This window comes from Gavia stellata, chromosome 9, assembly GCF_030936135.1.
Source record: "Gavia stellata isolate bGavSte3 chromosome 9, bGavSte3.hap2, whole genome shotgun sequence".
Classification (NCBI taxonomy): Eukaryota; Metazoa; Chordata; class Aves; order Gaviiformes; family Gaviidae; genus Gavia; species Gavia stellata.
The window spans coordinates 24603943-24631103 of record NC_082602.1 but is presented as its reverse complement, the minus strand read 5'-3'; the positions used below and the strand labels follow the sequence as shown (position 1 = coordinate 24631103).

The 27161-nt window shown below is 36.6% G+C and overlaps 1 protein-coding gene across 1 annotated transcript in view; it reads left to right on the top strand.

Moving 5' to 3' along the window:
• Positions 1 to 27161, top strand: part of LOC104264621 (adhesion G protein-coupled receptor A3-like) — a 285940-nt gene that overhangs the window by 21411 nt on the left and 237368 nt on the right. The window contains exon 2 of the mRNA XM_059821160.1: positions 24388 to 24459. Within this exon, the coding sequence (XP_059677143.1) occupies positions 24388 to 24459 (72 nt within the window). The remainder of the gene's footprint in view (positions 1 to 24387; positions 24460 to 27161) is intronic.

Genomic DNA, 27161 nt, shown 5'->3' with positions numbered 1-27161 from the left:
ACTTATCTAACACTTCTAGATAGTCTTCCAGCAGTAGCTGGCACCAGCCAATGTAAGTCTGGCCTACTACCTACAGCAAAGTAAGTCTAAAAGTAAACCTGCCGGCCACAGGAGTACTTAGTAATTGTACATTAGAGTATGTGTAACACACTTAAGAAAAATACTTGTGCACCATTTTGCCTTTTGGGAAGTTCTTATCCAGTTCATGTGTTTGCTGGCCAGTCATTCTCATCTTCTGAAGAAGCTGGGATCACTTCCCATTTCAGAAAGGTTTTGGGTCCTCCTTGATCAGCTTTGAAGTCTGTACCTGACTGTCTGAATCCAAACTGGAAAAAGTAGCTTTCTTCTGTGTGGCTACTCTCTGCACCGAAGTGTTGATCTGGAGACAGAGGTTCTGATGAGAAAATAAGCATAAGGGGAGTGACAGTGATGTCTTCAGATAGTCAATTATGTTTTAAAAATAAGAGGTGCAGTCCTCAATGTCAGTTAAGGATAAGAATGTGATCGATGTGAACAAATATGCTATGGTGATTCAGTTGTTTCTGCATGAAAAGTCATTATTATTTTTTACTTATAAAGTACCGTGAAGATGTGCTGGATTTCATAAATAATCTGAGAAGTACAAGAGGAGGCAAATCTGCTAAAATTATCAAGGATTTTTAAGTACTGGTTCAGTTCAGCAGTTCTTACTGAAGAACAAAATCATACTTTTTTTGGGTGGGTTTATATATGATAGCTGCTGGATTGCTATATTGGATCAACATGGTTCTGAGATTGCCTCAGTCATTTTGTCCCACAAATAAGTTGATTGGTACAAGGTATTCAGTAGATTTTGAAGGCAATGCAGAACTATCAAGTCTTCAAATACATGTTAATTACAGTAATAATATTTTGAAAGTCTGGAGACCAGAAAATATGATTCCCAGAAGGAAACCTATGGTTCCAATGAGTTAACCTTCAAAGAAAAATTTCAAGTATAAAGAAATAAGAAATCTCTTGGATGCTGATATGTCAAAATTATCTTGAATTTTATTACGATATAGTTGTAAGGACACAGATTTTGACTGTCTATGTTAGGAGAGAAGAGAATTAAATGAAGGATGTATTTTAAAATACTTTGGCAGCAGGGCTGTTTCTTAACACAGAAGTCATTAACATATGTCATATATTATTTTTGATACTTTTATTAGATGCTTATGCATTGAACCCAGAAAAAGTAAAAGTTTTTTTTTGATTTCTCAGGAGAGAAGAGGTAAGGCCAAATGTTATCCTTGGCCGGCATAAGGGTTGGCAGGATTTGGTCTACACTTGGTATTTTTAAACTGTTCACATTTTACACTTGTATCTACTGAGTGCTAATGAAAAATCACTATTTGCCTGTTTGGATTAAAAAATCAAATTTTTACTTCAACTTTTTTTATATAAAAATTTTGGAATACAACAATGTTTTTCTTTTTAAAAACAATAACAGGTCTCCATTTAAATAATTTTACTGCATCAGTTAACTAGGAAAGACAAAGCTTCCATTTTTCCTTTTCCATGCTGCGATAATATTTTTGAGTTCCAACAAAAACCTCATCTAATAAATTTTTACACTTAGACTGTATAAAGTCTACTTATAGCCCTTCATACTACTTTTTGTCACAAATGAAACTGGAAAAACTCAATACTCTGAACTTTGGAGGGTGATTAGAGACATAATCCCCAGCAAGCGAAGAGTAAATAACATAGATGGATCAGCATAAAGAGCAAACAAATACATTGAGAGGATATAATGAGCACTAAACTTAAGAGGGAGCTTTTAATGAAATTGGATATTACTTATGAAAACAGCGTTATTTTCAAAAAAGTGTACCACTGCAGTATAAAAAAATAAAACCAAGTTAAATAGTCTGGGACAAAGTTCTTTGATTGAAATAGAAGTACCTAAATGAAGCAGTAAATTTAGTTGATGTGAAAGGCAAAATTGGTAAAACCAACTAATACTTATATAAACTATATCTAAATGCAGGGAGTGAATCTGTCAAAGCAGGTAATGTAATGCTTTAAAAGGAAATTTGGAAAAGAAAATGCACAGTGAGAAAATCTGTTTACACTGGAGTAGATTAAAAGGGCTGCAGGCATACATTAATTGATGTTACGGAGTAATAAGCGTATTGAGGACAGACTTTAAACAATGTAGGGTTTTTGTCATTCCTTTGAAGTGTGCACTACTTCACATGGTCAGAAACAGGGTTGTCAATGTACAATAAAATATATCAATCAGCAAGATAATTCCTATATTTGTGTGTTGTTTACTACCAAAAGAAATCAGAAATGTATTTTAAATGTTAGGAAAATGCAAGAAAACCCTTATAAATGCAAGAAAACCCTTACAAATGCTGATAAAGGTAGTTAGCTTATGCTGCTGTTTTTGTTTTGATGATTTGCTGAGTTAACTTAATAATACTTTGATAATACTGAACAAAATTCATACCCTTTTCATTTATTGGTGCATATCAGCTGCCATTTTAATATAACGTGTGCTCAGGACAATATATGCAGGGTAATATTTATTTTGATTTTTTGGCAGGTTCAGGTCAGCTGCACATTTTGTTATTTTACTTTTTCCTTCCCTCCATTTCCCTTAAGTCAGGAACCATAGCTTCCTGTAATGTGGCTTTTGGATATTCTCTAAGGAAATTGAATTTCTAGATTCAAAAGCTGTCCATCTCAAGTTCAAGAGCTCTTCTTTCTTCATGAAAACATATTTATGAAACTATATAGCTTAGAGAAATTTTAATCAGCCTTATGGAAGTTCTTTCTCTTTAAACGTAGTAGGAAAGCTGAAGGAATTTAAAGATAAAGGCACATTGTTGAGGTTTAGAAAACTGTCTTGAAGGTTCATAATAACACCATAGGATTTAGGAATTTAAATTCCTTTTATTATGGAATCAAAACCACCCTTAAGCATATAAAATACTTTGCCTAGTTTACAGACTTAACATTCCAAAGCAGTATGGCCAAGAGCTCCACTTTTATTTTGAGCTTATGGAACTATTAGGAGCTTGATAGCCTTCTCTGGGGAACAGAGCAAATGTTGTAAAGTACTGAGTCCAGTTGGAAAGAAAACTTAGTGTATTTTTTTTAAGTTATGCTGCATGTTAGGAAGTAAGATACTGGAATTTTCACTTCTTTATGTGATAATTCATTTGGGAATGAATGAGGCTAGTGGTGGTTTGTAGTTGATTTTTGCTGCTCATTCTTTCTGAAGCTGTGCAGCTACAAAATTATGCAATATAAACTATGCAGGTAGAAATTGTACTCTTATTATTAATGTTATATGCCTTGGGCTAATACAGCTTATAAAATCTTGTGGCAAGATTAAAGAAATATAAATGAAATAGTATCACATGTACTGTATAAGCTTGTTGGTACAGATGATGTCATTTAAGTTATATTGAAGCTAAATAAGAAATCTGTTAATCTTATTCTTGCATGGCTTTTAAAGCCCACAATAATTCTGTATATATTTCTAAAAAATTATGCAATAAATTGCTACCTAAAATGTGTAACTGCTGACTAGTCAGTGGTTAGCTGATGATTTACAGATGGGAGTGAGATGATCCAGATTGTAGGCCAAGGAGCTTTTTATAGTTCTGCTATATCATTTGGATAGTATTACAACCATGGATGCTTTAGAAAAAGGGTGATCAAATGGTTAAAGTGGGGTACCTCTGATTAGGTTACTGAATCTGTTCTTCATTTGAGTATGGTGAAACTTGCTGGGACATTCATTGAAACATCTATTGGGCATTTCTGAAGAGAATACTGAAATCTAAAAAGTGTGAGAAAGTGATAAAAAGTGAATTCACTTTTATAATTTCAATCTGAGCCAGTTAAGTATTTGTCTCAGTCACCTCTGTCCTGGGTCTTCTCCCCTTGCCCTCTTCTGGCTGTTGTCTGTAGACCAGGACCTCCCTTCCACATTTTACTGTAGGTGGTGAGAGACTTCCTCAGGTGCTGAGCTGAGGGAGACAAGAGCTTATTCTGATGATGGTTTTTAAAGCACATAAGTTGATACTCTGCACTGGTGAAATGGGTACTCTGAGAATATTATAGCTCTGTGCAAAAAGTTTATTTTGGTGAGCAATTACTTATAAATGTGAAAAAGAGACTTATAAACTGACCTTCTAGATTTCAGTGAGACTTGCACAGCTAGTTGGTGATACTCAATATGAGTCAGAGTGGCAGGCTCAAGTATTAAACCAGTATAATTTAACGTGATTGAAAGTGGCAGGCTCATGTATGAATTCATTCTTGTTGTAGTTTTTAAACCTCTTTTAAATTGATTCTTTTCAGTCTGTAAAGGTACAAAAGCAGAAATAATATCCAAGATAAAGGAGGTGTCTTAAACAAAATGTGGAATTGCAAAGCACGATGTACAGAGCAGCCCTACCATTGTTGCTTTATAGTCACGTGCAAGGGAATGTTATAACTTGTATTGCTTGCTATTTAATAACATTACTAGCTTTATAAATATGTAATATAGAGATAAATATAAAAAAATAGCTCTTTCCAAGTCTGGCATTTTGAAAAACACTAAAAGACAGAATGTCTTTTGTGGTGAAATCCATAAAATCTTGAAGATATTTGTATTGCTCAGTCAGGTAGTGTTAACTGCATTATGAATTGGTTTTGTATTTTGTTGACATTCTCCAAATGAGATTGGTATTTGACTTTTTTATTTCATTCAACTCTAAGATATTTCAGGAAGTTGTTATGCACTAATTTTGCTCTTGTATTATTATTATCCACCCCCACCCCCCACATCATCCCCCCCTTCTTGATAGTTGAACTTGAACAGATGGTATAGCTGTGAATCTATCTGATTTCAGGCTGCAGTGCTAGCAGTAGGTCCTTAAAGTTCTGAAATCAACTTTAGAAATAGTCTTTAAAAGGTGTCCAAGAGCAACCGTCTTGTTTTGGAGTAGAAGCCATAACTGCAAATATGATTTCATCTACATTTAATATAAATTTGCAGTCACACAAACCATGGTAACGGTGATTTATCACAGCTGTAAAAGGTTGGTGCAAGCTCAAAAACTTATCCAACAGCAAATGTTTTCATGAGACTTATTGCCAAGGTAGGTATAGAGGGAGTTTTTGTTTTTAATATCACAGATGATTTAGTTCATCAGAGTAAGAGCAGAGTGGCAATTTGTAATTGACAGACTGAGTGAACAGTCTTTCTGTCAGATGGTATTAGGTGTGGATGAAAGGTCAATGAATGCCACCACAGTTTTTCTTTGCTTTTGGTAGCTAAGTATCTACATAAAAGTCAATGTCAGAAATTCACCGTGACAACTGATTTAACCCTTCCTGCACCAATTCCAAATGCAGCCACTGTCGTGAGCTGTGGCAGCCGTTAAATGAAAGTAGTCATCATTAGCTGGGTTCAGCTGTCATCTTCATCAACAAGAATGGCTGTAAATTTTCCAGCCTCATGCCCTTCAAATATGTGTAGAGATTATATGTAAAGAAATCTTGACAGGCAAAATCTTCCTTTCAAACCCAAGTACTTAAAGCACTTTGTAAAGATGCCATCGAGTCCAGCAATCTTTTTTATTTATCTCCTACACTGAAGAGGGAGCTGAGAATACAGCAAACATCTGACACCTTGATGGAGTTCTGTAGATGTGTTCTCAGGCAGGATTTGTTTGCTGCTGCCTTTAAGTTTATGATGAACTGTGTGGATCAGCAGTTAGATTTTCTTGTACTGGATTTCAGGTCTTTTGGGACACAGCATCTGCTTAAATGGAAGTGATTTCAGGTTTTATGGCTTGACTTTGCAAGGTCAATACTCTGTGTGGTGTATTCCCATCCTTTTAATCTTGTCTGCTCAAATCATGTCAAACTATCCTTGAATTTCTATCAAATCATACCAGTTACAATTAGTGAATGTCTCTTTAAAGCTCAGTTGAATATTCCTTAGGGTTTGGCAACACTGGTTTTCCAAAGAGGCCTGCAAAACACTTGTTCTCTGGCGTTAACAGAGATATGATCTGGCATGATACCTTGTGTATAACAGTTTTTAAGGTCACTGATGTGGTCTATACGTAGCTTAATGCTGACAAAACTGGAAGTGACCATTATCCCCTCAAGGGTTGCAGATGCTTCCTGAAATGATGCTACCAGTTTTTATTGCGGCATATTATTCTCTGAGGTGTATCACCTGAGCAAATCCCTAAGCATAGCTCTTACAAAGGTAGGCAGTTCATTTCCATGTTGGATGGTGGCATACTGATAAAATTAATTTGGTCTTTGCTTTAAGGTTTTCTGTCTCTCTGCTCAGAAGAGCCCCTTCCCATCCATTGCTGGGTCGGCGGGTGTCCCCAGGAGGATCCGTTGCTTTCACTGCCCTTGGGCTCAGAGAGGTTTCATAGCTGAGCTTGATGTTTCAGCTGTTTCACGCTTAACAGGAAAAGCACCAAGAAAGCTTTCCCAGAGAGATGAGCTAGTGCTTTACAGAAATGTAACTGGTTTAATGGAATCTATAAAATGAATACATGTATCTGTGTTGGTTTTTTTATGTAGTGATTTAATAAGCAGCTCAGTCTTGGGGGTGAAATTAGCTTTGCCTAAACAAGTGCAGCTGGAGTTGTCTTAAGCTTTCCTAAGTTGACTCATGCATCTCAGCTAATTCTTGCTCACAATTTTTGCTCTCGTAATTCTCAGCTCTGTAATTCTCATTCAACCTAATGCTCCGGTTGAAATCAGTGAAGTGGGAAGGAGAGTTGCTTGCTCAGAGTTGTAGCCTGAAACGCTGGAAATGTGATTTTGTTGCCAACTCAGCCACAAGTCCAAAACCGCACGAATAATTCTCTTTCTGGTACTTTGATTCACTGTCTGTGAAATAATAATACTTAGATAAATGGGTGTAATTTTAAGGGTAAAGAATACTCAGATGTGCTTTAGAAAACAAAGCATGATACAGCTTCCAGGGATAGGGTCCTAATGAAAATCATCTCATTTTTTGTTTCTACTACACCATTCTGGATTTTGTCTTTGATCATAAAACCTGTGTGAAACTTTAAATATTTTTGTTTCCATTATTCCTTTGCTTGTGATCTAACTATTCTTGATACCTATGTTATTTTGCACTGGAAGTGGAGGGAGCTTGAAATCCTGTGTTTATTCATGTCCTGTGTTCTTATCCAGATTATTGCAAAATAAAAATAGTCTTAGTTCCATTCTGCTAAAACCAGTGAGAGAAGGCTTGGCAATGAAAAATAAGCTTCAACATTCAGCATCATTCATAAGACAGTTTGCCATTTTAAATATCTGAAAATCTGTTCCCTTAAAGAAGGTTAAGAAAATTCTATTGGCCAAGGAAAATACCTTTCAGAGTAAGGAATGATGTGTTTATATATCCTCTAGTATGCATATTGAAATCATAAAAAAGGACCCAAGAAGATACTGCCTTTTGCTTTTCTACAGCTCCCTTTTGGTCCTGGCTATAAAAAGCCAGTTTAGTTTAGCACTCGAACATATAAAAAGTTTCCAGTACCCACAACATGATAATGGTCTTTGGATGCACATGTATCACAATAGATAGCTGTTATGTTATTCATTACTGTAGATGTAAGAAACATCAAAAGCAATTTAAAACTCCAGTTATCTTGGCTCTGCTGAATCCCAAGATAATGTCTGAATATCTATACGATAGTGTCTGAAAAGTAAAACATCCCCCCTTTAGGATTGATTACTCTGATAAAGGAACATTTCTGAGTTGCACATCTCCAGCATGTATAATTTTGAAATGAAGTAAATTTACAAATAGAGTATTTGTAGATAGAACTGTAAAAATAGCATCTAGGAAAACTATTTTCTATTTATTTAGTGTAGGAATTTAAAGTCATGCCTATGTTGAGCATCAGATTATTCAGTCACAATTGTATAGCTTTTAGTTAAGGACTGCTTCAGAGCTAACAGTCTGAATATTTCACTGCCAGAAGAGCCCTCAGGGAAGTATGGGCACTTGAAATGAAGCTGATTGATGAGATTCCCAAATTCTTACTCTCCTCCTTGCATTTGCTACCTGGAGAAAGCTCTGGGAAGCGCGAACATCCCGTTGACGTAGGCTCAGTCATCAGCATCTCCCCGACCCTTTTCCAGTCCTATATTCACGGGGGCTGTGCCAAGTTCTGCTGCCACTGCTCGCAAGCTCTGGGAGCCCTGACTTCCTTCCCTTTGCAAAATAGTTGGCAATCCCAAAGGTTTGTTGTGGGCTCCAGAGGAAACCAATGGAGCGTACTGCAGAGGTAACTGCCTGTGCCCTCCTGCAGCAGGGAAGTACACGGCTCCCTGCTATTTCAGGGACATGATTATATTTTGGGATTCCAAGGTCTGTTACAGTAAGGGCTTATAGTGTTAGAGTTTGAAGGGGAGGGAAAGAAGCATTGCTGTTGAATTCATGTGCTCGGAAGTCATGAGTCAGGTTATGGGGGCAAGAAAAAAAAAGACCTTTTTTTAATAAGGATTCCTCTAGTGTACCTACATGGTACAATTGGGTCAGCTTTTTTTCTTTCTTGTATCCATGATATCTGGAAACTTCTTGTTTTAAAGAAAGTTGACAACCAGATTTCTCAGAAATGGAGGTTTAAAAAATCCCTCAAAAAGGAATTCCTTTCCAGAGTTGTCATCTTGAAATAAGATGTATTTTGTATGTATAGAAACATTTTTGAAAATGAATGGAAAAGAAAATCAGAGCATGACACAGTAAATAATATTGCTGTAGGTAGACCACTGATGTGGATGTGTTAAGCTTGGTTTCAGGTATATTGTTCTTATGGGAATGTGTGATTACCTTGCCATGAAATGCTTTAAGGTAGTCTTCTATTATTCTACATAAATATTCAAATTGGTTAGACCAGAATCATCTATAATTAACACATCAAGCTATTCTTACTAATTTTTTCGCAAGCCTATACTGAGTATAGCTGGTTTTGGTCAGGAGCAATTAGTTCATGATCACTTATTTCTGTGAAAGACTTGGAATGAGAATGTTTTTATTTAGTCAAAAAAATGCCTGATACAAAGATTACAATGAGTAGCCATTATATATTGTGTCTTGTGTTACAATTTTGAAACACTTTATTTTTTGGAAATGAAACTCCTGCTTTTACCTAATCTTTAATACACAAAGTTCAGAAAGCTTTGTAGAGGAGGACTTTTGATATATTTTAACTATTCTGTGGCACTTATTGAAGATAATTTGTCGCAAGTGATGTTCCCCAGGGCTCAGATTTGGGGCATGTCTTGTTTAATATCTTTATCGATTATCTGGATGAGGGGATTGAGTGCTCCCTCAGTAAGTTTGCAGACGACACCAAGTTGGGTGGGAGTGTTGATCTGCTCGAGGGTAGGAAGGCTCTGCAGAGGGATCTGGGCAGGCTGGATTGATGGGCTGAGGCCAATTGTATGAGGTTCAATAAGGCCATGTGTTCACTTTTGGGCCCCTCACTACAAGAAGGACATTGAGGTGCTGGAGCGTGTCCAGAGAAGGGCATCAAGGCTGGTGAGGGGTCTGGAGCACAAGTCTTATGAGGAGCAGCTGAGGGAACTGGGGTTGTTCAGTCTGGAGAAGAGGAGGCTGAGGGGAGACCTTATCGCTCTCTACAATTACCTGAAAGGGGGTTGCAGAGAGGTGGGTGTTGGTCTCTTCTCCCAAGTGACTAGTGGTAGGACAAGAGGAAATGGCCTCAGGTTGCACCAGGGGAGGTTTAGACTGGATATTAGGAAAAATTTCTTTACTGAGAGAGTGGTGAAGCACTGGAACAGGCTGCCCAGGGAGGTGGTGGAGTCACCACACTTCAAGGAACGTGTGGACGTGGCATTGTGGACATGGTTTAGTGGGTATGGTGGTGTTGGGTTAATGGTTGGACTTGATGATTTTAAAGGTCTTTTCCAACCTTAATGATTCTGTGATCAATTCTCTCAATCTCTGTAAGTGCTTTTCTGATATTCTATAAGAACTTGGAGTCTGATGGACGGTAAGTAAACATATTTTAGAGAAAGGTGCCTAACTAGCAAGGAATACTGAAGTTAGCTAAATTCAATACAGGAAACACAGCAGAAATGTGTGTTTAAATGAAGTTTGAAGGAAAATTATCATATTTACTCTCCCTTTAGTCATTGTAATACCATAGTGTGAGGGGAAAACTGATTGAAACAGCATTGAAATATTCAGGTTTAATGTTACAAATGTTATTTAATAATCCAGAGAGTGTATGCTACAGACTTTTCTTTCTAATACAGATTGGCAGCCTTTAAGAAGTATTACATGGTTTCAATCTAAATCCAATAATGGGACTAAGTATCTGTACTAGCAACTTGCTGCCTTAAATATTATATATTAGCCATCTCATATGCTAACACAGTAAGCACAAAATGATGATCTGATAAGTGTCACTTGTGCGGGTGATCGGTAAAGAAATAACCACTATGTCTGTTGCACGTAGTATGGTTATAAATGAGAAAATGGTATTTTAACGGAAAAGAAATGGATGGGTACCCATGCTGATTTTGGCTGTTACTAGAACTGTGTGTTGTGCTCTGTACTTTCTTGTACCTTCTTGTCTTTGATGGATGATGCATCTTCCATATTGGTACACCCAGCTGTCTATTACTCTTAAAAGTGGCTTGCCCAAAGAGTGAATGTCTGAGCTCTTTATTTTGGGATTTAAGGACCTGCTCTTTTTTTGTCATTCTACTTAACTTCAAACAGTTCATGCTGCTTTCCTAAACAACAGAAGTTGTGTATCACTTGTGGACCAGTTAATAAATAACTGATTAATTATATGTGTACCAGAAATGACAATCTTTACTTTCCTTTCCTTTAGTTGTTTTTCTTCATTAGTACTCATAGCTATACTCTCTTCCCTGTCCCTGACATTTTTTTGTGCCTTTTATTTCTTCTGATCTTCCTGTAAACAGTCTCTGTTTTTAAAAAATAAATAAGTGCAACTGGTCTCACTTAAGCAAGCTTTTTTCGTGTCATTTCAGGCACCCCTGAAAGGTGCTATCACTCTCATCATTTATTCAAGGATCTGAAGACACTTCTGAAAAATGAATAAATTATTCTGTCATCATTATTTTAGGAAAACCTTAAAAGCCACTAAAAGAAATGAATGGGGAAACCATTTGGAATAACCGAGCTTCATTTAACATAGCTGTGATAGCTTCAGGATATGATTCCATACAAAGGCTTTGGAATTCCATGTGGATATTGCTGCCAGAGTTTATTAGTGTAAAAGCAATGCAGTCAGCTACAGTTGCTATACAGCTAAATTTGGCAAAAATGCATGCTGCAAAGTAAAGCTGAGTATTTGCAATCAAGTATCAAACAAAAGGTGGTTGAATGGGCTGAACATTGACTAATGTGACAGGAACAGAGACAAAGCAGGGCAGGAAAAAGTTAGTTGTGTGATGAAAGTTGGTTCAAATGTTAGGTTTCTTTGTTTGTATTATTTATACCAGTGTTTTGAACAGTTGTGTTGAAAGCTTTATTTCAAAGGTTGTGGATATAACTAAAATGGAAAGAACATCAAATATTGAACAACACAGGCTTGGGAAGATAATTTTAAGTACCTGAGCTGATATATAGCATTTGAGGCTAAGATTAAAAAAAGACAGATCACAAGTGAGACTGTCATTGACCATTTTAACTTGGAAGCTGAGAGGTAAATGCACTTGGAGATGATTTCTCCTGTGTTACATTCATTATGTGGGGTGAGAACTGCCTTCCCAAATGTCTTATGAGAATCTTACCTTTAGCTGATTTTCTTAAGGTAACCACGCTGCTCTTCACCTGCAAAATCTCTTTGAGAGGTGAGACACAAGAACGTTGCTTAGGCTCAAAATTAGTACTTTTAACTAAGTAAACTGAGTCTTCTACCTGTAATAATTTATTACTAATTCTGTGTACTGATTTTGCACACCTTAATATATTTTCCAATAGAAGACATGAAATATTTGTTCCTTTCTGTATATATATTCAGTAATAATATATTAGCATAGGGAATTTTTGAAGTAAACCCTTTAATAATATTAATTAGTGCTGGAAACAATGGAAATTCTATACAGATTATTTGCAATAAATGTTATGTTTTAATAGTTTTCCAATTTGACTTGGGTGGGCAATATGGAACTGGGATTTGATATGACAGAGGTTGCTGTCATGGTCTCACTTGTGATGTATGGATCCTGGAAAAAAATATTTAAAATGCAGGCACTGTCACAGAATTAAAACACACCCAACCTGTAGGCTACACATTGGTGATTTTGCTGTATAACCCCTAATACAAATATTCGTGGTGCAGTTAGGGACCCATGTTGGGTAAAGCAGAAGGAGATTCAAGGAAAGCTTAAGGTCTGCATCCTCATGTTTAGGGTTCCTCAGTCTGATACTTGTTGTGACAATCCTGGTTTTTGCCATAAATGTCTGGTCTCTGCAGTAGGTATAGACCAGAGTACCTCTGTGCTGTCTGGATTTAATTTCTGAATTCAAGTTCTTCAAGGATTGTTTAACCTCTTGTAGTCCACTTTATGAATAGTGTTTAAGGCCAAAATAATCCACAATGGCTAATGTCTCCATTACAAAAAAGTGTCACCATTTCACCGCTCTGATCTAACTGGATCTGCTTTGGGCAGGAGGTGGGACTGGACGACCTCTGGAGGTCCCTTCCAATCCAGGTGATTTGGAGATCGTAAATTCGCTGTGGCCCTGAGTTTTCTACCTCAACTGGACGCTATCCTGAATCTCAGTTTTTAAAACCATTTTCAAGCCTTGCAGCACCACCAAAAGAACTGTAAACTGATATGATGGCCTGTATGCATTATGCAGGGTTCCTAGCTCTCTGAATTATGTATGAATACTCACCAACTGTTTCAAATTTTGGGATCTCATTCTGCCAGAGCATATATCAGTAGGTTTCTGAAGTACTTCAGAAAAACTTCTTTGTCACTCTCTATTAGCAGTTAAATCTCTATTCTTCTCAGTCTTTGAAACCAAATGGAGGACTAAGAGGAGTGTTCTGACATGCAGTCCTACTGGTTGAGGCAAAATAGAGCAAACAATTTAGTTTAATAACCTAGCTCTTTTAAATGTCTCCTTATGAGAAAAGAGTTTCTCTTCAAATTCAGCTAGGAATTATTTTATGTTGTCAGACCAGTATTTTTCCAGGCTTTCAGTTTTCAGATATATACCCAAAGGATCCAGAATGAGTTTTGTGTTTTATTGAATTATCAGATGATACACATAATCATTTAAAAAAAATGCTACTGCAGATATCTCTTTCGCAAAACACAATTACAGTCCCAGCAAAACCTATGAGTTAAGGTACAACCATTATAAAAACAAACCAATTTGGAGAGAAATCAAAATAATTTACTACAGTGAAGAATTTTCACTGTTCTTCTGGATTTATATTTGGCATTTGTTACTGCTTATCTGTTGTAGTAACTGAGACACATGAGTATGTTGAAGACAATTCTGAGCATGTTTTTCAGAAATCATACAGAAACTTTACAATGCTGTTTTAGAAATACATACAAAATTTGCAAGACTGGGAAAAGCGGAGCAGGTATTTCAGGGTTTAAAAGAAGAGCAGTGGGCTCAAAAAGAGTAATGCTGAAAAGATCTTATGAAGGAAATAAAAGGTAATATAAAAAGTGTATTAAACAAGGAATGCTGACTCAGGAATTGTTAATCGTTTTCCAAAATGACTTAGAAGAAAGAAAGGTGTAGGAAATTCCATATTAGGAAAGGTGAATTATTTCTTAAAAAATTTTAATGAAATAGATTATTAAAATTTAATTAACCTTATTGAAATTCTTGAACTTAATCAAGGATTCAGAATTTATTTGTAGACTAAAGCCACCTGAATGTATCATAGGTAATGTAAACAACAGGTTTGGCCCACCTGCAAGAGCTGAAAGGCAGATTGGGATGACGATGATTATTTGGCTGAGCAGTAGAGTGTAAACCCAGGAGAAAGGAAGGGCATGCTGTTATGTTGACCTTGCCATGAATCACCATGGCAAATTACTTGCAGTAACCATTTTGAAATGGGGAACCTCAATGAACTCCTTAGTCCCACTGAAATGAGTGTAAAAATTCCTATCATACAGGATAAAGATGCTTCTCTGCTCTTGTCTGTCTAATTGGTGCCAAGCACACTGAAATGCTTAAATCTGCACATTGTTCTTGTGCTTCGTTCACTCAGCTGCTCTGCTCCTCCTGGTGTTTGTACCGTAACTATCAGTGAAGTGCATAAAAGTTTGAATGAGAAACAAATATAAGAATGTAATTTCCCCATAACATCAACTGAGTTGAATGACAAGCAAATCAAAAGCTAATTCTCCTATAAACAATCACTTCATTAAATCCATTTGCATACTACACCAGCTTACTCAGTGAAAAACAACTTGTTATTTTTTTTATATTCTGTATCAGTCTCATTTTTCCCACTAAAACTGCATTTTAAATATATATTCATTGAATGAAGGCTGTGCAGCGGGTCAAAGGCAAAACCAGGAACAAGAAGGCATGCAGACCCATGCTGTCACCAATTGCCTACATATGCTTTTAGAAATGGTGTTTTATGGAAAGTTCAGACATATGGATTTCCTTCTCATTGTAGAGAGAGCTTTGAAAAATTCCTCCCTTTCTCCAAAGAAAATGTTGACAATAGAATCTTTGATCTTCAAAAACTAATGCACATGATAAATTTAATTTGTGTAAATAAATCTGCTAGACTCAGTAGGACCCATCACAGAAAGTTAAACACACATAACTATCTCTTGACTAAAGACTGTGCACATGATAGGTATAGTGGCATAGTCCAAAAGTTCACTTAGGTAAAATTATCTCTTTTTCAAAAGATGTAATGAAAATGCTGTCTTATCAAAAGATCATGTGTTTGTCTTTTTAGATTACATTTGAAAATGTTATCTGCACTCAAGTTCAAAACTTCTAAAAGCAAGATTTATCTAGACAGTTTAATGATGTTATAAATACATGTACATGTTGTAGTAAAATAGTGACGATTCATCACATTTTTATACCCCCAGCAATTCAATATTCTATGATTTCAGGAAATAGCACTGCATAATCTTATTCTACATACTGTTTATATTGTGCAACATTTTTCCACAATCATCCACTAATGACGTAAGTTTTCCAGGTGTTGACTTTATTGAATACAATTGATCAAACTGAGCATAGAATCCAGTATGATACTTTGGGTCTTCACTGATCTACAGATATATCCTCTAATCTTAAAGCTCTTGTGGAAAAAAATATTTTACTTAAGAGGATCATCTAGTTCAGAAATTTGCTGGTGCTTGACAAAAGGCGTAAAATAGACAAGCACATTTCTTTTCTGAAGTACTTAGTAATGCTTTGATTCTTGTCTTGTTCGGTTAATGAACATCACCCTGTAGTGGAGGGGGCTTGTTTCAAAAGCTGGGAGCTCTTTAACTCCCCTACTGTTGAGGAATCATATTATGATTTCTGCTTGAGAGTGACCTTGCTGCTTCCTTTTGTTAATACATTAATACCACTGAACCAGTATTAGGGAGAGGATGAGTTGTGTGTCCTGCTAGTGATGATAGTATTTTGTTTAACTGTTTGCATTGTGATGTTGCTTACAGAAAAATGCTCTTGAATATGATTTTAGTTAATTAAATTTGTTGGTGTGATGATTTATGCAAGAACTCTCTGGCTTTGTTATTTTGAATGTGACCTAGCAGACTCTTATGTCACCCAAGAGGACTATTGATGAAAAGGCACCAGTATGAACACCGAAGCAACAAAAATAAGATTTTTGCCTTATATTTTGAATTACTGAAAGTGAGGCTATTGAACAGTGATTTTCCACAAAAGCAGTATTATGTTTCTATAATATGAGTGGTCAGCTACAGTTTCTCCTACAGTCCATTAAATGTATGACAGATTATTAGCATTTCTTTGCACTTTTGGAAGGGCTTTCATTTAAATAAATAATTACCTACAAGGAAATTTCTCTTTACTTATAGTTTCATTGCTGCTTTTGCTATCATCAAATAGTGTCAAGATCTGGAAATATCTGTTCTGCTGGTACTGTTCTAATTCGAAGGATCATTAGTACACTGTTATTGCTTCTTTAGCTATAGCTGTTTGGGGTTTTTTGCCACATGTAACACATTCTCTACAGCGGAAGGTCGGTTTTGAGTATTTTTCACTAATGCTTGGGACTGATTATGCCGCAAGTGAATGGGTTTAACAAAAGTTGGTATATACTGGAGATAATGATAAAACCAGTTGGAATTAGAGGTGCTAAGTGACTAGGTTTTATTACTTTCTAAAGGATTTTTGTATGATTCCTTTTAAGAATGTTGACAACACACTTTATTTAGTTTGAAAAGACAATACAATGGGCCACAATCCCCTTAAGGAAGAGAGGCGCCACTTCAGACCATTATATGCATCTTTAGTATTCTCATAACTCATCTTTACGCTTTTTCAAGTTTTGGTGTTCTCAAAGTCAGACAGAGTAGCAGGCACTATGAATTACTGTACACAAATAGTGATATATAATGAATCGATAAGTACTTCTCATCTTTTTACAAGTTTTTCCTCCTTTCTGTTTGGTTATCAAATTATGTAGGTGTCTGCCGTACCCCATTCATCTAGTGAGCTGTCAATACTGTTTTCCGTAATTTTTTTCTCTTCACTTCTTCAATCAGTTTTGTTATTGTTTTATGACTTTCCTCCCCCCAGTTTATCTGTATGATTCTGATATTATCTATGGAAGCCCTAGGCAGTAGCTCAGCTATGGGTCTTCAGTTTGGAGGGAAAAAAAAAGTGCAATTACTACCTTTATTTTATGATAGCTCCATATGTCTCTACATATGTGGCACAAAAAGCAGGCATTCTTTTTTCCTTTTTGTTCCTGCCATTTTTGTGGTGCAAGCTCCTTCTTAATTTATTTTTATGGTGCAACTCTCAATGAATTATGGATGTTGTGGAAATAAACAATATTCTGGTTTACCGAGGATTTTAAAACCTTAAAAACAGTTTTTCGTGTTACGCTGTAGCTTTTCAATATAAATGATTCCAGTCTTATTCTGATACTTTTCTTCCCACCACTGTGTCCAAGTATTTCAAAGGATGTCTGCTCACATTCCTTTTGTATCTAACCACACACCATGTATAAAGAGAACAGGCATCTTAAACTGCAACATGTCAACTGTTATCAGGTTTCCATGTGAAATTATTAACTACTATTAGTACTTAATTTTTTATTTTAAAATAAAAGATATTCCACTCTGCTTGCACTGAAATCAGTATGTAAAAGAAACTGCAGAACTTGAAACACAATTTCTTAACACAACCCCAACATGTCCCACATGGACAATCTTAATGGGCTGAGCTTTCTACCTTTTGTCAAATTATCTTGGATATCCATCTAACCCACCTTTTTATTTGAGAAGTGGAAAAACAAACAAGAATTAAGAGGAAGTGCACAGCGGAGGCAGGTGTAGTTCATCTCCTGCATGGTCTCTCCTGTAGTACTTCAGTGTACCTTCAGCTGGTATCAGTGAGTGGACCTTAAAGAAAGGAATTCAGAGGGATTAATTTTCTAGACATTGGTTGTTCAGCTCATCTATCAGCTAGACACAGGACTGGGTCAAGTCTGGTTTGAACCAGTTCCTGGGCTGCCCAGCAGAAAATCATGTGGAAGTTGACATTTTACTGGTTTTTTTAATGAAGTTTGGGTGGGGTTTTTTTGTTTGTGGTTTGTTTTTGTTTATTTTCCCCTGTGAATATTATCAGAGGAAATACATATTTTTAGTAATGGATCACACTTCCTTCTATGTTCACTATGCATTTGGGAATAGCAGTCTTCATCTAAATGTCTTGTCTTTCTTGGATTTGGTTATTTGAGATGTGTTTTCTCTGCTGTGTGAGCTCACAAACTTTAGGCTTTACTGGGTGGGATGCAGTACTATCTCAGTGAAGAAGACTGAGCTGTGGAATTTGTTTCCTCTCTAATGCTGAGTGAACCCAAGTCCATTGACTTTGAAGGCATGGTAAAAAGATTCTCTTGCTCTGCTTGAGGGGTTGTAGGAAGTTGACGTTTGTTTGCATTATGATTGAGAGCTTTTTATTTGATTATTTTTTTTTTTAATACTACAGTTGATTCTTTTATACTGGGCATGTTTTACACCTGAATGAGACTTTGTTGCACAGGATTACATCTTTTTGCGTTTTTCATAGTTTCACAAAAGCAAAATTCGTAGCATCCATTTAAGCAAACTGTGAAAAGATTTGTGCTTGTTTAATTTTAATGGAAGAACCAGAAAGAAAATCAGAGAGGTGGCTTGCAGCCCATTAGAACGCTTTGTCCTTTTAGGTATGTCTACATTGCTAAAGAAAGAGTCCAGGAGAGAGTGGAAACAATGGCTCATTGACCAGCTATGTTTCTCAGTTGTTAGCATGCTCCTTGGCATGGTTTTGGTCCTTGTATACATATGAGGTTGTTGGTTGGTTTGTTTCCAGTGCAGGATGAGTGAAATAGCATGCAGCCTGTGTTGCAGCCCACCAGAGAAGTACATTTGCATTGTGAAACTGCACGTATGGATTACATACTTTAAGGTGACGCTGTAAGTCATGAGAGAATGTTTGAAAGACAACCCTTCAGAGTCTGCAGGAATAGTGCTGGAGGGCTTCACAGGGCCAGGAAGGACAAAACAGGTGTAGAGTTAATGTCTTCTGAACATGCTCCCTGGGGTAAACTCTTCCCTAAGGTGTCTTGGGAGAAGAGGCAGCAGAGACAGAAGACATGAAAGGGTCAATGAAGTGGGCAAACAGTTCATAATGTGTCTGATCAGCAGAGTGGTGCTGGCTAGTGGATTGCTCCCCAGGACTATTTTAGTTTGATGTATCCTGTGAGGGCTAGGGCTGAAAGTACCACCATTTTAACTTCCAGTTACTTGGGGTTTGGATCAATATATATAGTACAAGGACAGTTTGCAAACTGAACTTTAAAATAAATACCTTCCCAGAAGGTTTCTCCAGGAAACTTTTTTTTTTTTAATAAAGAAAAGTAAAACTTTAAGTGGATTTTGGTTTTGGGAAGTAGCTTCACTGAAATAAAGTGAGCTCATTTTTGTAGGGTTTCTACTCTCAGAATAAAATATTTAAAATGTGAGATTCTTAGCACATGGCTAGAAACTGATAATTATTTAAACCAACTGCCTAGTTGCAATATGTAGCAATATTTATCGCTGTGATTCACTAGCACATCAGAAAAAAAAAGACAAGTGAAAAAGCTGTGAATAAATAAAATGTGAGAAATACTTAATCATAGTGGGTGCACAGTGGTGATTTGTTTTAAAAATCCAAACTATATCTAATCTTTTATTAAAATAATGACTTAGTTTCTGTTACATCTGAAAGTTATAATTATGTTATAAGCTATCCAAAATCAAGTTCATGAATAGCACCTTTTTCCATGTATTTATCCACCAAACCTTTGCATTTGTAAGTACAAGAAAAGGATACTCTTAATGCTCTTCACTCACCCAAGGGTACTGAGGGAGCTGGTGGAAGTGCTCACCAAGCCACTTACCATCATCTACCAGCAGTCCTGGCTAACCAGGGAGGTACCAGCGAACTGGAGGTTAGCAAGTGTGATGTCCATCTTCAAGAAGGGCCAGAAGGAGGATCCAGGGAACTACAGGCCTGTCAGACTGACCTCAGTACCACAAAAGATTATGGAGCAGATCATCTTGAGTGCCATTACGCAGCATGTACAGGACAACCAGGTGATCAGGCCCAGTCAGCATGGGTTTATGAAAGGCAGGGCCTGCTTGACTAATCTGATCTCCTTCTATGACAAAGAAGTGACCCGCTTAGTGGACGAGGGAAAGGCTGTGGATATAGTCTACCAAGGCTTTAGTAAAGCCTTTGACATCATTTCCCACAGCATTCTCCTGGAGAAACTGGCTGCTCACGGCTTGGACAGGTGCACTCTTCACTGGGTAAAAAACTGGCTGGACGGCCGGGCCCAAAGGGTTGTGGTGAATGGAGTGAAATCCAGTTAGCAGCCAGTCACAAGTGGTGTTCCCCAGGGCTCAGTTTTGGGGCCGGTCTTGTTTAATATCTTTATCAATGATCTGGACGAGGGGATGGAGTGCACCCTCAGCAAGTTTGCAGACGACACCAAGTTGGGTGGGAGTGTTGATCTGCTCGAGGGTAGGAAGGCTCTGCAGAGGGATCTGGGCAGGCTGGATCGATGGGCTGAGGCCAATTGTATGAGGTTCAATAAGGCCATGTGTTCAGTTTTGGGCCCCTCACTACGAGAAGGACATTGAAGTGCTGGAGCATGTCCAGAGAAGGGCGACGAGGCTGGTGAGGGGTCTGGAGGGCAAGTCTTATGAGGAGCGGCTGAGGGAACTGGGGTTGTTCAGCCTGGAGGAGAGGAGGCTGAGGGGAGACCTTATTGCTCTCTACAGTTACCTGAAAGGAGGTTGTGGGGAGGTGGGTATTGGCCTCTTCTCCCAAATGACAAGTGACAGGACAAGAGAAAAAGGCCTCAAGTTGCACCAGGAGAGTTTTAGATTGGATATTAGGAAAAATTTCTTCACTGAAAGGGTTGTCAGACACTAGAACAGGCTGCCCAGGGAGGTGGTGGAGTCACCATCCCTGGAAGTGTTTAAAAGATGTATGGATGACGTTCTTAGAGACCTGGTTTAGTGGAGGACTTGGCAGTGTTAGGTTAACGATTGGACTTGATGATCTTAAAGGTCTTTTGCAAGTTAAATAATTTTATGATCCTTTGTCTCTGTTTTCCTGCAAAATTTCTGCAGGTCTCTAATTAAAAACATCTCCCTGTAAGCGCGTGTTTGTATTCAAGGGAAAAGAGACGCCTAGCTATTTCAGCCATACTTCATATATTTCATATCTATTCTGTTACTTTTCTGAAGAAGTAATATAGAAAATTATTCAGCAGCAAGATTAAAAGTCACAATTTGACCAGGCATTGATTACTTGAAAAGATTTTTTTCATCATGTGTAGTTAAGCCTAATTTCTGAGTTAGTATATTGAACATTGTAACCAAAACTTTCCTCCCTTCTAGCCTCATTCCCACAGCAAATGTCCTTAGAAGGGAAGAATTTTATGAATTGCATCAAAAGTTTAACAAGTGACTCATTACTGTATGGAAAATAATGTAATTTAAGTTTGCCAGTGAAGTTGTTCATTGTATTCACAGAATTGGTCTTCAGTACAAACCAAATCCTTCTTGATAACAGCCCATTGCAAGTTCTTGGACATCACTAAAGCTGATTAAAAACAGGTGGATTCTTTGCATGTAGTGTACCAACCAGCTGAATGAAATGCAGATAACTTGTATTAATAGTTAGAGAAGAATTATTTTTTTTTTCCTGTACCTTATTGGAATGCTAGGATTCTCTAAAGCTGTGATTCTGAACTGAAGAAGAATCGTGTTTTAACAATAATACCCATATTACTTTGTTTATAAAACCTGAATTTTAGTTGGCACAGTAGAGAAGAGAAGGCCCTGAAGGAAACTTAATTTCTGAAACCTGATCTCTGTGTGAAAGTCTCTGTGAAAGTCTGGTATAAAGATTTGAAAGGTTTCATTTAGAAACTCAAATTTACATAGTTAAGTTCTAGGATTTTTATTTTTTTTTAATTTTGTGGTGTGTGTTATATTTTTCAAGACTCAGTCTATCTTTCAGAAAAATAAAAGCAAATGACTAAATGAGATAGCAGTATTGCAGAACATGAGCTGTGTTTACTGAGTGTTCCATTTATGAATCAAATGTTCTGTTTAATTTTGTGATTTATTATTAGTTAGATAGTTCTCTTTAATTTCTAGGAGTTTGTTTTATGTGGATCAGTGATACTGGTTTCAGTCTACACGCTTAGGGCCATACAGAAGGTGACCCAGAGGTAGAGAGTAGAAGACCCATGTACTGCTGACTTTTGCTGTATTTTCACGGAGTTGCCAGCAAAGTTCAGACTGCCCTCTTTTTCTGGGCAGAATGAATAGAAGGCTGGAAAAACAAATTGGCACCATGAAAATTTTTCAAAGACAGAACTAATGTAGAACTAATACTTCACTTGTATCTAAGTGAGATGAGAGTTCTGAAGTACATGTATCTTTGCAAATCAGGCTATGCAGAACAGTCCAAATATAATATTTATATCTAATGTCATTGTAATAGACCTCAAAGATGGTCTCTGTAACACAGCATATAGCCAAATGACCCAGTATGAAGTGGAATTTATGATGTTAATCTTTCCAAGCCCAGTCAATTTTAATTTTGGGACTTCATTTTTTCTTGACTGACACAAGTTCTGTACAGCCTCAGAACAGAAGGTGAATAAAAGAACAGAATAAAATAATAGAACATTTCATGTATTTACATTTTCTAGTTTAGATATTCAGAACTTTAAAACAATTTTCCGATTTAGTCACTATATGGGCACCTAAAAAGTTCAGAAAATCTGACAAATAAGACAAATTGAAACAGTTAGCGGTCTTTCATCATGTCACTGCTGAAATATATTGCTAAGATGGTAGTGAAAAGTTGGTAGATTAGAGAAATATTTAATGTCATACACATGATTTTTAATCTGAGAAGGAGAAGGAAGATCTTGTGAGATGTCAAGTTTCTTAGTTGATGGCAGTAGACTGTGCATATATTGGAGCATACTAAGTTTTTGTCGTAAACATAGGCTTCTGTGTGCTTTCAGATGCCTGCATTTAAGTGTTCATGATTGATCCCAAATTGCTACTTGTGGGTTAAACTAACTGGTTCTGGGAGAGGAGTAATGTTGCTGCACAAGTGTATTCAGTAACAACATAGTATAATGACATACAGGTCAGATCTGAGCTGCTCTGTTGTCCATGTTCTCTGACAGTGGGCCATCAAATCTCATCAAAATACATTTACACATGTTTACTGATGAATTTTAGAAATAAACTGCAAAAATCTCAAAATCTTACTAACATTACAGTGTTTTAAATTTCCTACATGAGTAATTATTTTCTGTTTCACTATGGGTCAGTGTTATGTGTCATCTTTTGCATCTGGACTTGAGATTTTGTTATAGGTGTATGCTGGGGCAAAGCACTTACTGTTCATATGCATTGGGAAATGCTAAAGGCGAGGCAAGTTAAGATAGCCTTGTGTAACATTGTTCTAAAACTTTACAAAAGTAAAAAGTTGATTCATGAAGTCTCAAGTTTGCTGGTTAAGAGCATGAAATTTCTTTAGAAAATTGGTTTTGTTTTATTTCTATCTTTATTGCAAGTTATGTCTCTTATTTTGAAATGGAATTTTGTGCACTAGAGAAGTATAACTTATTGTAAATGTTACATTAAAAGACTCATTGCTCAAGCAGTTGGAATTAGATTTTTTTCAGAGACAAACGTTTCTTCTGCGTGTTGCATAATCATTAGATCTGTTTTAAAAAAAGATTTCTTGAGCTTCTAAACCAAATTGCATTTCTTTTGTGTATTGTAAGGTTTTTAAGCAGAATGAATGCGTGTTCATACTGTATTGCTTCTGAAATAGCTGGGAAAATATAGCGATGAAAAATCACTAAACTAGAAAGAGCCACTTGTGACATCAACAGTAGTTTAACAAGTAGAGCAAGAATAGACAACTTTTTCAATAGCTTGCATGCAGGGCCAGCTTGCATGTGTACATGATGGTGGTGGTACTTGATGGGCCAGGCATAGCTTAATTACTGAATTTCTACTATGCAGATGTTGCAACAGGAAAAGATTTTTGGACTAGTCTGTTTTTGTGGTAAAGGGGTGGGGTTTTGTTTGTCTCACCTATAGAAAATTAAATACTTTCTCTGTGTTTATCAGCCATTGATGACATCATTCGTTGTACATCCCTGCTAGAGCAGCCACTGCAAAGTGACTGTATTGTCGTCTAATCTAGTGGAACAGTTTTTAACATATCCCTTGCTTCATCTGCCTTTTTGCTGACTGGGTAGACCAACAAGTACCTTTGCCAGTGGTAATTTACAATCTACTAGTGAAGTGTGGGCATTTATCAGTGTTAAAATTTTCAAGTTGAAGACAGAATTCCTTTGTTGACTTATTTCTTGAATGTGCTTTTATTTAATAAAGAAGAAAGTATGCACTTCAGGGAATGGTAATCTTTATTTACTGCTATGATGGGAAAATGCAAATGAAGCAGAGAATTCTGTGATTAGTATTTTACAGAGCAGTCATTTACTAGAATTACATGTTTTTACTCAGTGGAATTACCATGTTCTATTAACCAGATTCTTTCCTGACTTCTTGCAGGATTCTGAGTAACAACAAGATCTTATGGTTGAAGAATGGCTCTTTCTTCGGACTGAGATCCCTGGAGAGACTGTGAGTAACTGATCAGCTTCGTTCCACCTTTAATTAAAAAGTCTTTGTATTTTAAATACAAAAACAAACATCAGATAATGAAGTTGAGATGTTCTGAACTGTACTGCACAGTAGAGTTTCTAGGCAGTCATCAAGTTAAGAAACAGCACAAAAATGAGTGAATGGGGATGGACGTGGAAAATACAGGAAAGCACTGCCATCAATTTGGAACTAAAATAAACATCCAGTCAAAGACTTGTACTACACTATGTACACTATCACAGTGAAGACTGGTATATGTAATGGTAACACTAATGTACCTGACATATAGTTTGGGTTATTTAACTCATTGGTCTCCAATACTTCCATTTTAATTCTATTCTAATTTTAATTCCATATTTTAATTATATTCTAAAGAAATTGGACAACATTTATCACTAGAGCGGACAATGATGTTGATAAAGCTCCATGATTGTGTATTTGTAGTCAATATTTGGAGGGGGGAAGAGAAGCAAGGTTTTCATGTGATCTGCTCAGGAGCAACTAATGAGTTACGAAGAAAACATTCTGAAACTTTGATGGAATAAATGAGCAGTAACAGATATACCGCAATGACACTGCTTTCTGTATATATAGGTCACTCATTTGAGAATAATCATGCAAGCCAGTCTAAAAGGCTATTTTTTTTTATCTATAGGAAACTTACTTTGCCAGTGCATCTAAAATGAGTAATTATATCATGCATATTTTAAAACATCTCCTGCAGCTTAAGCTGAATTATTTTTATATTGCTTTATAAGAATACATTCTTTATGTAGAGCTGTTGATTTAAAGTAGTTGTTACATTTGTGAATGTGTGAATGTATTCTATGTTGTATGAATGTTTCCATATGCAAAAAAAATTACATACGAAAATCAACTTTAGCTAATATTTTACTAATATGTGTGTGACGTGCATGTTGTTTATGGTTGTGTAATAAGGTGGTTAAAGTATATGATACTGAGATATTTGAATATTCTAACTGCAATTTAAAAATAAACAGTGTATTTCAAGGTCTGAAGCAATCCCTTAAGCACCTTGAAGGGTTAAGATAAAACTGTCTGAACAGTTATGTAAAGGAACACTAAATTTTCTCTGCATATAGTTACAGATGTAACAAATACTTCTTTAATATTGGCAATATTAAGTGGTATGGAATGAAGAGTAGTTGTGTATTATTTACTAACTGGTTTAATCTTAGGTGTAATAATGAAGTTTATAAAGAAGTGTACAAATATTTTAGATAAAACAATTTAGGGGATAGGATTACAAATTTATTGCAACAAAGGAAATTAGTGAATTAAATTCTAATGTACTGCAAGTGAAGCATTAGTGTTTAGAAACAGAGGAAAACATTTCCTCTGGGGTTTTTTTGGTTTTTAGGTTTAATTTACATTGGGGAATGATACTGAGCATGTACTTTGTAAAATTTTATTAGTTATCTAGTTAGAGCAATACTTCAACCTGAAGAGACATTGCAAACAGTATTGAGAACAGTATGTAGCCTCAAGTACCATCACCATCTAAACCTTCTTAATTTTATTGTATTTATTTTCCACAACATTCCAGACAAAAATCAGTGAGTATCTTCTCCTCTGTATATGGTGCTATTTGGCCATGACATTAATTCAAAATCCATAAGTGGTCCTTGAAGCAAAGACTAGAATTCAGGTGATGGCATTCTCGTCAGATTCCGATGCTCTCTCTTGTTCTCTGGCCCCATACACGTCTTAACAATATCGGCAAAGGCCCAGTTTCAACTGGCGGAGCGAGAACAGCTGGAATAGTCTACTAAGAGGCGGAAGCAGTGGGTATGAATGAATTACATCTGGATGAGTGCTCCTAACCCTTGGGCAGAGGTTTCCCCAGCTTTGCCTTTTCCACACAAGCAAATTCAGAGCGGTGCTTCAGATGCTTAAAATGCAGAATTATGACAGCAACTGCTGTTGGTGTTCATGGCTCATCAAAATGGACTGAAAAGAATTTTTATTCCTTGCCTGAAAGGGGAGGTAGAGAACCTTATGAAGTACAGTAGCAGAAAAATCCAGCTTCCTTTAAGATAATGTTTAGAAGATCAGGTGCTTAGAAAAGCAGGTGTGCTGGAGTTAAGGATTACTCATTTAATTTGTCTTTGCACTTCTTGTGGTCCTACAGAACAAAAAATGATTCTTTTGTGGTTACCATGAGACCATGAGCTAGAAGAGTGTTAGCTTATGTGGAAAATGAAATCATTCAATGTCAAACTTCAAAACTTTAGAGGGGAAGTAAAATTTCAGGTGGAAATGAGTGACTTGTATATTCTGGCTCTTTCCTTTCCTGGAGTGCTCAAAACCACTTTTTGAGCAGAGAATGGTTTGAAGCCCTACTCCAATAAGCTAGTGACAACTTTGCCCTTATTATTTTGTTTTTCAATGCATGTCACAACAGGAATTGGATTACAGAAGTGTCAGTCCTCCCAGGTTCTGGTGATTCCTCAACAGCGTGTTACACAAGTGAGAGACCTCACTAAGCAGTCATCTCAAACTATGACACCTCATTTTATGTAACTTTAATCAAGCAAACCGAGAAACATAAGTTGTTTGCTCCTTAACTGTCCATTCTAAGAGTAAGTCAGAATTGATTTCTCTAAAGCTAAGACCCTTGTAGAACTCTTATATTGTTCATGAAATGCAAGTTTTTCAAA